The 15857-nt window shown below is 39.9% G+C and overlaps 3 protein-coding genes across 5 annotated transcripts in view; 2 read left to right on the top strand and 1 right to left on the bottom strand.

Annotated features, from left to right (window-relative positions):
- The window catches only part of prok2 (prokineticin 2), a 2159-nt gene extending 1856 nt beyond the window's left edge, over positions 1-303 (top strand). Inside the window, exon 3 of the mRNA XM_046028612.1 lies at positions 178-303. Coding sequence (XP_045884568.1) covers positions 178-303 — 126 coding nt within the window. The remainder of the gene's footprint in view (positions 1-177) is intronic.
- gpr27 (G protein-coupled receptor 27) overlaps positions 1-9962 on the bottom strand; it is a 23365-nt gene extending 13403 nt beyond the window's left edge. For 2 of the 3 annotated variants that reach the window (XR_006821538.1, XR_006821539.1), the window contains exon 1: positions 9869-9962. Coding sequence is in view for 1 of the 3 variants with exons in the window: in XM_046028609.1 (XP_045884565.1) it covers positions 5141-6256 (1116 nt within the window). In the remaining 2 variants the exon portion in view is untranslated. Of the gene's footprint in view, positions 1-4192; positions 6323-9868 lie in introns of those variants that run through there. The other variant, XM_046028609.1, reaches the window with a different exon arrangement.
- LOC123956433 (eukaryotic translation initiation factor 4E type 3-like) lies at positions 9933-15857 on the top strand. The gene is made up of 7 exons (XM_046028611.1): positions 9933-10239; positions 11329-11401; positions 12228-12322; positions 12666-12726; positions 12819-12885; positions 13962-14117; positions 14334-15857. The coding sequence occupies exons 1-7, from the start codon at positions 10055-10057 to the stop codon at positions 14378-14380; spliced, it is 684 nt and encodes a 227-aa protein (XP_045884567.1). The 5' UTR covers positions 9933-10054; the 3' UTR covers positions 14381-15857.

Raw genomic sequence — 15857 nt, 5'->3', positions numbered from 1 at the left:
AGCTCATCCTCAACATCCTCTCTGTAACAACGATGGAGCAGAGGATTTAGTGATCACTTTCAGAGCATCAAGAGTCTCGCCTTCAAAATTCACACAAGAAAAAAAAAAAAAAATCTATAATGCCTGGGGGAATTGGAATGAATCCCAAACTAAAGGTGTCTTCCTTTTTGCTTCCAGGTTCCTTTCTTTGGGAAAAGACTCCACCATACTTGCCCCTGCCTACCCAACCTGTCATGTATCACCATAGAGGAGGGGAGATCCAAATGTCTCTCACCATACAAATATCCAGACAACTACCTCTGAGGAGTAGTGCCGTTACACTATGTGCTACCTGCACTGTAACTATCTGCTTTTAACAGCCTGTTTTTTTTAATTTTGAATAAAGATATATATTTAATAATGCATTATTATTTTGTTTCAGTTTGAGTCATATGATATATTTAAGGAAAATCAAATTGCTGGTCTGTACACTCTTAAATTTTAGAGCCAATAAAATATTTAACATGATACCAGGTGGGGATAGGTGACTGTTCCCTGCTATCACTGATGAGTGTGCTTTTGCAAATATTACAAGACTGCACCATATGCTGTAGTTTCTACCTAAACATGCACAACTGGAATGTTCTTTTACCTCAAAGGCTTATTTGCGTTTGGCAATGAGAATAATCTAATTTAAATTGAGACATGGGCTGTGTTACGTGGGGTTATAGTGCTGCATGTCACCCAGTACTCTGCAGCAGCTGAGTGAGCTTCCAGCTGCCCTCTAGGGAAACATGAGGAGAAACACAGATGATTTCACTTGTAAAAAATGACACGCTGAGCGAGATGTGCAAGTTGAGTTTCAATTTCCATTCATAAATAATAAATCCACATGTGACAGTGTATATGCATGCTTAATTGTTTTCCTAAACTTTTCTTAAGTACAGTAGTTTTAATTGGGGTTAAAAGACAAGGAGAGACAGGCCTTTTCTAAGACTCACCTTTGCAGCGGGCCTTTATAACACCAGGAAACACTAAGACAGCTGAATCACTGTCAAGCTATGATTCGCAGTGTTTGTTCAAGGCTCAAAGCTATAATTAGTTTTATCCAATGTGTAAAGCAATGAGCCCCATCAATCTCATTCTTATAAACGGATGTTGGTCTTCTGTGGCTATAGACATGAGAGCATTCAAACCTTAACCTTAATCTGTGATTAGGCAATGCCTCATGTAATGCAAGTATGAAAACTAGAGTACATAAGGAGATACAAAGTCACCGGGAACAGATAATGGAAATATCTCAATAACTCCAGACAGAGTTTGTTCTAATTTACTATAGAAGTGTAACAACATGCAAAATATGAAATAAGACTATCAAGATGAATCGTGAAGCCTTGGAAAAGCTGTGACTCTGAAACAGTAAGTCAATTCATTGATCAATTAATAGACAAAAGGTGTGTAAAGCCTTGTGGCTGCCTCAAGTGAAAGAAGTGAGCTCACCAGACCTCTCTGGTCCACTCCTCATGTCCGCTACTAATATAACACACCCAAATCTTTGACTGAACTGTTGCCAGTTAAGAGTTGCCAAGTTTTGACAAGAAGGAAGAATGCATGGAATAAAAAAGATATATAAGAGGAATGCAATACTAAATTGAGGGAGTACTCAAGTTAACAACAGCTCCGAATCTTTTGAATACTGGACCCAGCTGCCCAAATTGTACATTAGGAAATCTCAGTGAAAAAGACAGAGGTCATCATAGTTGCTCATTGATTAAAAAGACAATAGAAGAGCAACATTACCAACAGTAAAAGCCGTGAAAAAAAGAGTCACATTTCTCCAGCTTCACAACGGAGCCTGCGTGCCCTAAAGACAACACGATGTACCAAAAATACCCGACCTGCATTTGCATTGCACGAGAGCATGTACAGGCGAGGAGCTTCCTGCAGCTGGGGAGCCACCACAGCAATTACACCATGAGACCTCAGCACACTGGTAGCAGAGCACAGCCAGCTGTCAGGAACAAGCAGGCATGTTGTGATGCTAATGGTTATGGATGCACTGAGGGTGGATAGTGTGTGGAGGAGCTCGTTTGTTGTATGGCAGATCAGAGTGACAGAGGGGCTGAAGCTCAGAAACACCTCACAGTGATTAAAGTGTGTACCGAGAGAACTACTCAACCTTTTAAAGCTGTGGTTTGGTGTAATCGAGGCCAATGTCAACGAACAGCTATTAGCCGAATCAATAGCCTGCTACAGGCCAAAGGAGAGAGGAGGCCTATTGCCTATTGAAACAAATGTAATTAACTAGGTGCTAATTTAGTGCTCTGTTTAAAACAATGAATATGTAGTAAAGTAATAAAAATTAAACCTCTAACCTTAAGCAGGTACAGACGATTTGTTATGCTGTTAAATTCTATTTTATATTTTATAGTATGCATGTTGAGGTGTCCTGCATTTTTTAACCTGGAACCTATTTTCCCATGTTTTTATGTTTATGTGACTTATTTTGAAATTGGTCCAGTATTGAGGAGGCACACTGCAGTTGGCAGCAGCCTAAGGGCACCTGTGCCCAGTTAAAGTACATCTACTAAAGCGCTTGTTTTTGCCACTGACAGGCTCACATTGTTATTATACTGACAACATTATGGAAAGGATCAATAAGGTAGACATTTTTTTAAAGAGTAAGATCCTATTTGTTTAACCGGAAAACCAGTCACTATATTGCGCTGTTGGAAGCCTCCAAGTCTGTAAAACAGCAGTTTTACCCCGCAGAACACCGGAGTTGTTGGTCTACTGCTGTTTAGTTTGTTTGTGTTGTTGTATGACCTTGTTTTTTTAAATGGTTAAAAACACCAAAGTCGCACAATAACACAAACAAACTGATCGAGGCAACAGTAGACCAGAGAGGTAAAATTACTGTTTTTGTCAAAGGAGTCTGGTGGGTTTGAACAGAGCAATTTAGCAGCCATTTCTGGTTAAACAAAAAGGAATACATTCTTAAAAAAGGTCTATCCCTGTATGGATCCTTTCCATCATGTTGTCAGACACTTACAATAACAATCCGAACCTGTCAGTGGCAAAAACAAGCACTTTCGTGGACATACTTTGACAGTGGGCAATTTCCCACAAGGATGTTGTGGCCTTGTTTCACTGCTGCTGACGGCAGCACGTTCCATCAATACTGGACAAATTTTAAAAAGCATTGTCCCCATTAGTCACATAGACACAAACGCAAGGGGAAAATAGGTAGAGAAAATTTAGAAAAATAGCAAAGTTACCCTTTAAATAGAATGAGTCTAAAAATACTGGGATCAGCCTAAAATACACCACATGCTTTTTTTAAATTGTAGAATGTATCTGCGCTCCGGTTATTAAAGATGCATGCCACAAATGTTACACATGAAGTTCTGTTTACTCGTCACAAGGAGTCATTTTAGGTTCTTGAAAACAGATGTATAATGTCTTTTGTGACTCTAGGTTGAGATTTCTAAAGTCTGAAAATAACCCTGATGATGTCATCTGGGTTATCTTGAGACTTGGGCTTGAGACTTAAACATTTTCACACAAAGTGGGCATTATAAACCGTAAGTGTGGGGTTTGAAAGAAGTGGGCAAGACTAGCTATCCAGTTGCTTTTTGGGAAATGGACTGTTCTAAAGACTAAAAATCAAGATATCTAGGCACTGTTGCTTCAATTTTGACCATTCTTATTTACAGCTGTCTCTTGTAACTTCCCTGAACTTTAAGGGTGTGTAATGCTGAATTGCTGGAGTGCCCCTTTAAAACCATTAATTTCCCAGAATAAATACCAAGGACATGACATTGGTGTATCCGTAAATGTAGCTATGGAAAAACAGAAACACATAGATTTCAATGTCTGTATTGATTTCACAGCCAATTTGATCAAATATGGTGTGCAACTCTCACCTTCTCTCAACTGGAAAAATCTTTAAACATGTCTATTACCCTGAGAAACTGAAACTGACCAGAGTACATAAGACAGGGTCAGGGCAAGCCAGCATGCAATTTCATTTAAAGACATAACATGAGATGCTTTCAGGAGCAGAACCAGATCAAGAAAAGACATCTTGTTAAAAACAGATTAGAGTCCAAACCACTTATCATCCATTATCTTATTTATTTGCTAAGAAATACAAACAATGCAAACATCTTTTCCAAAGAACCAAACTGTTAACATTTTCAGAGTCCCAATGTCCATATCATTAGAAAAAGAATATCTGTATATCCTGCAGGCAATGTAAATCCATCCATTGCACAGCCCAAGTGACCCATGAATATGAATTTCCAAAACACCTTTAAAGTTTCAACACCTTTTCAACACATAGAATCCTAAGAGATTATAAATTATACAACATGTCTGGTTACAAAAAGCAGAAGGAAAGGGGAAAAAGGGCTTTACAGTATTTACAAATGTGACATTGTCCTCATTAAAAATATACTGAGATCTGTGTCTCATTTGTGGTATCCAAACAATTAGAAACCAAGTGTGTCATAGATGCTAGAGACACTGACTCTAAATATAGTTCTGTTGTGTTTCAGGCATCAGTACTGCAAAAGGTAAACAACCTCAAATGGGTGTGCTGGGATACAATTTCAAAATATACAAACAAATAGCCCAAGTGACATTCATGTACAATATTGTAGTGGACCAAAAAGGTTGATACTCCATAGGACATAAGAAATGTCTCCAAATATAGGACATAACTGATAGAAGCCATACCCTATTTGGAATGAATGTCTCCTACAGTAGGCCTACATGCAGAGGTGTAAATTAAAAGGTGGCTTAACCATGATGCCCACTTAGACAACCTCAAACACATTATATTTCTATAAAAGCATCACTTTATGCTTCTATCCCTTACGCCTAACATGATTCATATAGGTTGGTCTATTGGTCTGATTCTAATAACGTCTAAATATAACATGACTTTACATCATATTCAAGTTTCTGTCAAATTAAAATAATGGGTAAAACCTTTGTCACAAATAAAAATGTGTGTACATTGTACTGAAGTGGGTTCACCTTCCACAGCACGCTTGTCTCGGGGTACAAACACATTTTGGGGACCAGTCTGTGTAGGCCTACATTCTGAATTAAGATGTAATGTATCTTTGGCAGTATTCTGGGGGGCCACTGCGGTTCAGATGACACAGTATGGCTCCATGGGTGTCTGTGTTCCCAGGCAGCAGGGGAAACAGGCTCTCAGTCGCATCCGGAGCTCCTTGTTAAACAGGAAGCTGATGATGGGGTTCGCTCCCGCCTGGGCGAAGCTCAGCCACACCGCAGCGGTCAGGTGCAGCTGCGGGACCGGAGCTCCGCGCACAAATATTCTCAGATAGCAGGCGCTTATGTAAGGAGCCCACATAATGAGGAAGGTCAGTGTGATCATGTAGTACATCTTCCCGATCCGTTTCTCCATCTTAAACTCGTCCAGCACCAGCAACCTCCTGTTGCCGAGGTGCGACGCCTGCCTGATGCCCACCAGCGTCGGCGGGGTGGGTCCGCGGCCGAAGCCCGCGATCCAGTTGGCCGCGGCCTGCCCGGTGGCTCCGGGCCCGTGGAAGGTCCAGTTCTGGCTGATGGCAGGGACCAGCTGAGCCGGCTTCATCTTGCGATGGTCGTAGACGAAGCACAGCATCTTTATGTAAACCACATGGGTCGTGCCCACGATGACGGCCAGCATCAACATGAAGCCCAGGGTGTCGTTCGCCTTCACGTAGCGGTGCTCGAAGATGCACTGCTCCTCCTCACGGATGAATTTGTAGGTGCCCACGTCGAAAACCGGTGGGAAAGCCATGGCCACGGAGAGTGTCCACACCATGCAGATGACCGCCACGCACGTACACAGATTCATCCGCTTGTAGTAGAACCGGTGGTGGGCGATCGCCATGTACCGGGTGACGCTGACGCAGAAGAGCAGGAAGGCGACGTGGAAGCAGAAGAGCACCGACATGAAGGCGACGATCTTGCAGCTGAGCGCGCTGTAGGGCCACGCGGAGCCGCCGCTGATGGATGCCATCACGAAGGGGAAACACACGGCGGAGCGGACCACGTCTGCCAGGCACAGGTCCAGGAGGAAATAGTAGGGAGCCTTGTGCAGCGAGCTGTCCTTCAGCAGCAGCAGCGACAGCGACGCGTTGCCCAGCAGGCTGATGCCCATGATCAGACCCAGGGAGGCCAGCTTGACCGCAGAGGCCGTGGACGCATAGTTCTGTAAGGACGGGCTGCTCCCCGCAAACTCACTTGCGTTTGCCATCTATGCAGCCGAGGTAGCGTGTATTCCCACATCAATTCATCGACGAGCGGTTGGATCCTGCCAAGGCTGAAAGGAAAACAAAATCAACGCGATCCGCCGCCACTTTAACAGAAAAAACACTCAGGGATAAATTCCACTCAGGAGCATCCGTTCAACGTCGGTTCACATCCATGTGCTGTGATCCCCACCAAAAACAAACAAAAAGCATTCAATATTTCTTTTTTTTCTTCTTGTCCTTCATCTCACAAGAGTCCGGTACAAAAAGCACCCCTGTCTGTGGTTCTGTGGAGGCAGCCCGGTTTAGGTTTGCACACCATCTCGGAAGGCATCCGTTCAGCAGACAAGCGACTCAGAAAACACATCTCAATTTCCACTGATGGCGGAGGTCTCCCGTTCGTCTCGAGGAATTAAAAAACTGACAGTGTGACAGCGGAAGCATGGCGCAATTACGCATCCACAGCCTCACCGACGACCGCTAAAACATTAGTTATATATAGCCTAGGCTACAAAAGCGAACATGTTTGGAAAAGCTGCGTTGAGGTCTTAAGCTCGCAGAGGTGGGAGCGCCAGTATGGGTCTATGGGTGCATCTCACACAGCAGCGTCTAGCGTATGCGACGCACGTCCGCTTGCATGTAGAAAGCAGGCCTGGAATCAGTCAGGAGTCTCATCTGCTGGTCCTTGTCTATTGCAATCACAGGACGTCTGCCTCCGTGCAAATGATGACAGATCGACAGAGATGTCCTCATGCACAATAGCCTAGGCTATTTGATGTGCAGGTTATAAAAAACAACGTTGATACATTTCTAGGAAAATACTCTATTGATGGCCTACATATTATATAATGATCATATGAGTATTATAAAAGAGTCAAGCACACTTAATTGTCCATTAATGTCAGCTTATAGTCTTCATTATTGAAAGACAAACATTTTGAAACACACAGCACAGACAGCCCATACTATTTATGTGTGAACATCTATTCAATAAAATTAGTTTATTGAAAGACAAAAATAAAGACAAGATAGTGGTAAAAGATAAAAATCAAATAGGCCTACTGAACCTCTGAACAGATACATGATTCATGGTCATTGTGCCTTTATGCAACACACTACATGCAATGTAACTCATAGTGTTTCACTCTAAAAGATGATCAGTGAAATGGAGATTTTTTCAGAGAAGTATTTTTTATTTCTCTGTAAGATGTAAGGTAGGCCTATACTTAACTGACAGTCAGAAGTTACAAGGGGCATCAGCCGTTCATTACAATGATTCATGCCTGTATGGCCTAGGCTACATAATGTCATGTGGTTATATAAGTCAACCTAACGGTCCCTGAGTTGTTTAGTTGCTAGTTTGTTGGAACTTTATAAAAGGAATAATTAAATGGTAATGAACTGATATGCCACTTAAGCTCTCCCAAAGTCAACACACATACTATTTAGAATAAAATGTAAATGCGCTTAGGGGGCTCATTTGTGCCATCAGCTATCAGCCTCCACAACTGATTATATTTTTGACTATATCTGATAGTTATTATCCTTTATTGATTGTAGGCCTACATAGTGTGTATATAGAGTTTAAATATTTAAATGTCTACGTAGAATGTTAATTGTATAATGATTGTAGTGTGTGTATATTTATACATCTACATATAATGTTACTGATTCTACTTTTATTGTATCTGTTCTTTTACGTTCCTCTGTGCTGCATGCGTCAACGTGAATTTCCACTACGGGGCAATAATACTTTTTTTATCTTCTCTTAACAGTTATAGCTGACACGAGAGACTGAAGGATGACACAGATAGAGCTAACAGTGTAGTTTTAAATATGGTAACTTGTTGAATAAGGAGAAATGGCAGAGGACTTTACAAGTGGCTTGAAAACAGCCAAAGAGACCTTTTGCATTCTAAAGCACTGCAATGTGACTTTTTAGGATAAACTAAAAACAGTACCAAATTATCTAGAATAGGTTATGTTATTATGTTAAAGAATAATAGATTCTTGATGATAGATTCTTCAAGGCTGCACCTGCTGCTGCAGTGATTCACCAGCACCCCCTACAGCCAGCTCCAAGGATCATCATGAGAATACAGTATAATAAATTAGGCAGGTTAGCTCTCATTGCTGTTTTACAGACAAATTGGCCTGGTCAGGAGAATTAACACTCATATCAGGACCAAAAATGAAACCACAACTGACCACAACCCATATTGGTAATGCCTGGGCTTTCCATTCCAAGCCTGGCCAGGTTTTCATATGACTCTGTGACCACACAGCCTGATCCAATCAAGTCCAGAGGAATAATTAAAGAAAGAAGTTCTAAATCCCAGTAACACCACTGGATCAATCATATGGTTCCAGCTATTAAATGGGCTGTTGTAGACAAATTATATATGTATATGTGTATATATATATATGTATATATATATATATATATATATATATATATATATATATATATATATATATATATATGCTTATATTTGAGTCATTGCATTGTTAGGCCTGCTTAAATGTGTTAAGCTGAAAGAGACAGGTCTCCCTGGAAATGGGGCTCCACCAGCAAAGCTCTTGTTAAGTACTTTCACCAAAGTGAACTAAAACACTATCTTTGATCAGGCCCTGATAGTCAGGCCCTGTAATGACATTATGCAACACTCGATAAAATCACTCACTCTTTCCTGGATAAGACAGGCTTGCATTCACTGCACTTCTTAACTATCATATTAAAGTAGTAAAAACATTCAGTAAGAATATTTCTCTATTTGTGCTGATTTTTTTACTACCTCAATATAATAGTTCAGCAGTGCAGTGAGTACTTAGCAAGCATGTTCCCAGACCCCTTTAACAAATGTCTATCCCATGAAATGTATAGGCTCTGGGCCTCGACCATAGACTGTATTTAAAAAGGCCTCGACTACCCAAGTTCCTCTCTCTTAGTGGTGCCAATAGAAAAAAACAAACAAGAGATGAAGACAACCAAAAACAACCAAAATAATAAATGTACAATATCTAGTACAATAGATAAAAGACAGTAGACCCCTGGTCAAGACACATACTACTGCAAAAGTCATTTCTCAAAGAAAGGGGGGAATATTGCTTCTGGAGGTCACACTATATATAGCATAAAGGTATGAAGTAGGTGTGGAATAATATAATCAACTGGACCAAAAACAGGCAATATCAATAGTACAACTGATAGTGGTTTATTGAGGATGCTGCTAATATTGACATCAGGAAGACACTTAAATGTACTGTACAAATAAACTTGTCCATGCACTCTGGTTGACATCGATTCACAAATCTGTAATGAGCACTGATGGCCAGTTTTTGGTAAAGCTCTAATATAGGCACCAATCATGGTTTCTGTATAAAAAATTGTTGCCTGGTTGATATTGCGCTATACAAGTGCATAGCACAGTAAAAAACATGTGGGGACCTCAATTTCTAAAAGAAATCTCATATTTTCAAACCTGGTCATAATAATATATTTTACCATATTTCTGTAGAACAATTTATCCAGTCTCCTGCCATGAAATGGGCTGGTGGGGGATTTGTGATTCAGGTCAGTTTGTGCTACCCGAAAAACAAGCAGAGTGAGCCCTCACCTCTTTTTCCCGCTCTCTGGGATGGACCAGCAGCGACGTTTCTGCCCAGTGACGCAGGTACGTCACCAGTCAGTAGGCGGAAAAGCGGCGGTGTGTTTCTGTACCAGGAGATAAAGCCAAACCGGGTGTTTTTATTAAGGAGATACATTCAGGGGGTTGGAAAAGATTAGTTTTGTGCGTGCTGAAATGGCGGTTCCTGTAGGTCAGACAGATCTACCGATGGACAGGGGCGCCCTGAGCGGCCAGACAGTTTCCCCCGAAAACAACATTGACATCGACGAGAAAGAGTTGGAAAAAATCACAAAGAAACAGCGAGAAGAAGATACGTCAACGCTGCCTTTGCACTCACCTTGGACGTTTTGGCTGGACAGGTAACATTTGTCCCCTCTTCCGCGTTGTCTGCGAGTTTAGAGCCCAGGACGAACAGAAATGAGGGTTGGGGGGGGGGGATATAATTCAAGGCCACAGTTTTCCGCAGGCCTCCTGCAGAAAATGTAACGGGAGACTGTTTGTTTTTAACACGACCTTTTTTGTACAGAACGGTTAGACAGTGACTCCCTACGGAACACGGTGGATATGTCATTTGTTGGTATTTAAACGTGCACTTCGTTACTTTTAGCTCTGTGTCCCAGCAGGGTAGCCTGAAGTTGGGATTGTTTCTGAAAAGTGTCACAGTCAAAGAGTGCAGGCTTCACCTTTTCCAGTAAACCAAATATGTAGCGAGACTGTAATACATTGCAACAGTTGCCTTTGCTTGGGACACTTTCCTATCAAAGTAAGAGTGGTGGTGCTCGGTGTCTCTTGACTTGATATTTCTTATGAGGAATGCCGCTGGTCACGTATGCTTTGTTTTATCGTTTGCCTTGGGGCAAAGGTTCCCAAAGTTTGGACGACGCTGAGGCTCGATTAGTCATCTTCTAACGTTATGCTCGACGTGCTGGAAGCAGTGAGATATTAATGAAATAATTAATTTAAACTTTTCAAAAGACTCAAAAATCCCCAGAACACAGAGCCTATTAAGACTGACTCACCTATTGGTCGACCAACTGAAAAACAATTTAGAAACGATGTTTAAATCATCACACACTTTTTTTTTTTATTATTATCAAGCAACCAAGACAACTATTATCTGGAACCAGCTTCTCAAATGTGAAGGTACCACATAATCTATATTGACTACGCTACATGAATATTATGCAGGTATGATTTGTGCTAAATCTCTCTTTACAACTCCCTTCTAAAGATTGTCAACAATCATTTAAATAGACTGGCTGACCCCCCCCAAAAAACAAACATAACAAAACATGAACCCTGACCCTGTGTGTGTGTGTGTGTGTGTGTGTGTGTGTGTGTGTGTGTGTGTGTGTGTGTGTGTGTGTGTGTGTGTGTGTGTGAGCAGCACAGGGTTTATTCTGTCTCCCTATCATTACTATCTAAACCGCTTTCACTTGTTGGTCTAGGTCTTTACCCGGCACGACGGCTGCAGAATGTGAATCCAATCTGAAGAAGATCTACACCGTGCAAACTGTTCAGGTGAGATTTGGTGTCAGTTTAAAGAGCATCATCATCTTAAGAGCAAAGAGATCAAGTGCATGACTTGGCTAAAGAGTCTAATTCCTTTGAGAAGAGCTCCTTTGATGCAAGGGAATAAGCAGGTCATTGGCAATCAAAGCGACAGTAGGCACAAATGGTGGGGAGATAATCCACCCATTTGATCATGACACATGAACATGTGGTGAGCGGTTTATCTACACCAAATTAGATAAATAAAATTGAAAATGTTCATACTATTGTTGCTATTGTTTCTGCAAACGTGTTGAATAAGATATTGTTGTGTGGCAAGAATGTCAGTCGCCTCTGATCTGCGGGTCTGCTACACACTGTATGATGCAGTACATACACTGCTGCCGCTTGTTACGATGCTCTGATGGCTTCAGAGTATAATTATCGTGGGTACTTTCAGCATGTAAACAAAAGTAGACCAAGCAAAAGGTTTGTCACATCATCACCAGATTCCAGAGCACAGGATTGAAGCCTGCTACCTGTCCATAAATGGACTGCTGTTTTAATAGAAAGGTGGAGGTAATACAACAGTGAAACCTAAGTAAGTAATATTTTGCAGTGGTGTTTAAGTTTTGTTTACATCCTTAATGTTTGTAAACATAAAAGGGAAACAGGCTTGCTGTGCGGCCATTTTCAATTTAGTTTAGTGTCGTAAATAAACCAAACACAAACTGGGTGAATAGCAGGTGAAATTCTGCTATTGTTTCATAGAATAGTAACATTCTCCTGGAGCTTAAAGAAAGAAAAGCAACTCATTTCAACATGTAGCGTCACTTATCTGCTTTTCTGTTCGCAGATGTTCTGGAGTGTATACAACAACATCCCTCCAGTCACTGCCCTGCCTATGAGATGTAGCTATCACTTAATGCGTGGAGAGCGGAGGCCACTGTGGTGAGTCTGTTATTATTGTAAGTACTAATAGGGGCAGATTACTGTCAGTAGTTTGTTACATTAACAGGTTTTACAACCGATTCTCTGCGCTGGACTGGCGACCTGTCCAGGGTGTACCCCGTCTTTTGCCCGATGTCAGCATCGTCGGTTGACGATGGATGGATGGATGGATGGATGGACAACCCATTCTGATGCTCATATTTGTATTGTGATGACTTGTATACATATCTATGTTTCTTAAATTAGGTTTAAGTAAAATATTTAATGTAAAACTGCTCACTCTGTTAAGGTTGCATATTAGATTGAGTGTCAGTTTTTTATGTTCTATATTTTACACCAACAGGGAAGAAGAAAGCAATGCAAAAGGAGGGGTATGGAAGATGAAAATACCAAAAGAAAGCGCTGTAGGTGTTGTGCTCTGTTTAGCTACTTTTCACATAATGATCTCACGGAGTCATATTAATATTTTAGCTCCTCTGGGTTCTTCTTGTTTCAGTCTGCAGTTTGGAAAGAACTGTTACTTGCTACTATTGGGGAGCAGTTTGCAGATTACTGTGCCTCAGGTAAGCTCCTGTGTCAGACTTTCTGCCCGGTACGATCTTCTCTGTGTAGCTTGGCACGGCTTCCATCAAACGTAGACTAGGCATAAATTTTAAGCCGCTTTTGGGATTCTTCTGAAATGTGCTGGGCCCATCTGGTATCGCAAGCATTTTCTAGAGTGGGTGTGATCACGCAACATAGCCACTCTAGACAATGCCTGGTGGAATCAAGCCAAGTCTGGTCTATGGCCAGCCGTTTTAACTTTTATTCCTTACAATTTACTAGTCGCTATTTAAAAGCTACTAGTACTTATTTATTAGTTACTAACTATTCCAGTAGCTACTAGTAACTATTCCTTTTTTACTACTAACAATTTATAAGATACTAGTAACTTTTGTTTTTAGTTCCATTAGTTACTAGTAACTATTTTTTGTTAATAGTAATTAATTGGAGATTTTATGTCATTGAAATCAATGGGGCTTTGCCTATTCATTAGTTACTACTAACTATTTCTGTTTTACTAGTATCTATTATTTAGATACTAATACCAATTCAGTAGTTACTAGTAAATATTCCAAAAGATACTAGGGACATTTGAATTCTTACTAGTAAATTTTCTTTGGTTACTAGTCATTCATTAATGCCTCGTAAAATGGCTTGTTGATTGTAACATTTAAATTGTTACTAGTAAGAATGGCGTAGTTACTAGTAACTAAAAAAAATATGCACTAGTTCCTAAATAATAGATACTAGTAAAATGGAAATGGTTACTATTAATTATTCAGTTAGTTACTAATAACGAATGAATAGGTGATATCTGAACTGCAGAGCCTCATTGCAAAATCTGCAATTAGTGACTAGCAACTAAATATTAAGTACTGTTGTGTAACTAATTATTACTACTAATAACTAGTAAGTACTTGAATATTTACTAATAAATAAGTACTAGTAGCTTTTGAATAGCGATAAAATGTCCATACTCAACATTTTATGTTTGTGTTTTTAGGAGAAGATATAGTCCTCCTTGATCAAAGAAATAGGCTTTTTCCAGACAGCAGTTGAATTGATGAGTATTTGTTTACTGTCTTTTGTTTTCCAGACGATGAGGTTGTCGGTGTCAGTGTTAGTGTTCGAGACCGGGAGGATGTCGTACAAGTCTGGAATAGTGATGCGTCTCTTGCTAACGAAGCAAATATCTTGGGGAAAGTCTATGAGCTCCTCCCATACATATCTTTTAAAGCTGTATTTTATAAGTGTAAGTATTTTTGTGTTCCTGAGATTGTATTGTTTGAACTGCTTGACCTGCGAGTAGGATTTTGTAGAGTCATTATTCCAGTTTTTAAACATGTCCTTTTGATATTAAAATCTAGGGATAGGTTTTTATTTTATATTCTAAAACAAGAAAAATAATTCTGTGATTGATTGAAATGATTAGTGTTTACTCACCATGAATCACTTTTGTCTTTTTCAGCTCACATGGAACATCATGCCTTTGAAGGAGGACGCTCAAGACACTAGATTGCAATGCACTTTTAAAAATTTTTTAACGTGAACTGTGTACCTGCCTTGACGTAAAGGCACTGTCCACCAACTAATCAAGGATATTATTTTGCATTCAACAAGGAAATGTTATCAATATATTTTTATAACTTTTAATGAATGATGCCTTGTTTAATTTTGTTGTAGGTCCTAAAGCTCTGAAGAAAGCTCAGAGAATGTATATCCCGCATAAATCTCATCCACACTTCATTAGTTCATGTTGGTTTTGACTTCCTCCTATACTGAACTGCACTGTCACGGTCCTGTTCTCTGCACGGCCTATAGACCTCACAATATATTCCTGGTATAGAGGTAGCAGCTACATAATCTACTGTGTGTTAACGGTTTGATATGCAAGATATCTCAGTTCATATCACCTTTTAATTAAGTCAGTTTATTCAGTGCCAAAACACTTTTTCTGCCATTTAAGAAGTTTGTATGTGTGATAGAGCGAATGTTGTCCCATTTGGTTTCTTGAAACTTCACCAACTGTACTTCAGACTTAAATCAGGGTAATACTTGGAAATATTGCACACAACTACCTATTTTAATCACAGTGTCCCTCAGTTCTAGAGCCATCATAGGGAATCAGAAAATATCCCAGCACAAATATGGCCCTAAGAAATGACATTTGGTCAGTTTGATGGTTTATTTTATTTTATATTTTAAATTTTTTACAGCTTTACTTAAAGAGCAAAACCCACACTGAAAGGTGCCTCTTCGAATATTTTCAGCCACATTTGACATTTCTCTCAATACACGTGCTGAAAGTAGACCCTCTGCTCTCCTAAATGGAGTCAGAGATCTTTTAGTGTGTTACTAAAGAGATCCTGCACATTTTGGTTCTCAACTAGTGGTGCTCCTTTGTACTTGTCTGTTCTTGTTTCCCATACCAGTAAATCTAGTGTGCATACTGAACGGTGCCGTTGTACTCATAACACAGAGAAAAAGCAGCATTGTTTGCTTTAAAGGAAAGTCATGCTATTCCCATATTTAGCATGATATGTAAATACAATATACCTAATGTTATCGTTAAGAAAAAGTCCTATAAAATATGTGAGTTTCAATAGTCATTGAGTCAATGTAGACTGCTGCTGCAAATAAAAGTACACTTTAAAGCATAAGTTACACACCTGTGATTATGATAAATACCACCACTGTTAATCCCTTTCCAAATCTCATCCAAATTTCAAGTATTATTAGAATCCAAATTTTCTGAGACGTCATCACCCAGTCTGACTTAGCTTCACTAACACAGTTAAAATACTATTGTTTTATTGCGGTGTAGGCTACAGCAAATTGAATGCTCATGGTGTAATTGTATGTCACACCACTTTTATAGTTCAACTTTGGACTGGTTGTTAAGTTAGTCATGAAAGGACAATATTTTCTTTGTAAACATGATGATTTTTGCAGTGACATGGACAAAGTAAATAAAATGTAAATGAAAATGCAA

This window comes from Micropterus dolomieu, linkage group LG18 (genome assembly GCF_021292245.1).
Source record: "Micropterus dolomieu isolate WLL.071019.BEF.003 ecotype Adirondacks linkage group LG18, ASM2129224v1, whole genome shotgun sequence".
Taxonomy (NCBI): Eukaryota; Metazoa; Chordata; class Actinopteri; order Centrarchiformes; family Centrarchidae; genus Micropterus; species Micropterus dolomieu.
The sequence above is the reverse complement of the archived record's forward strand: the minus strand, read 5'-3'. Positions and strand labels throughout refer to the sequence as shown.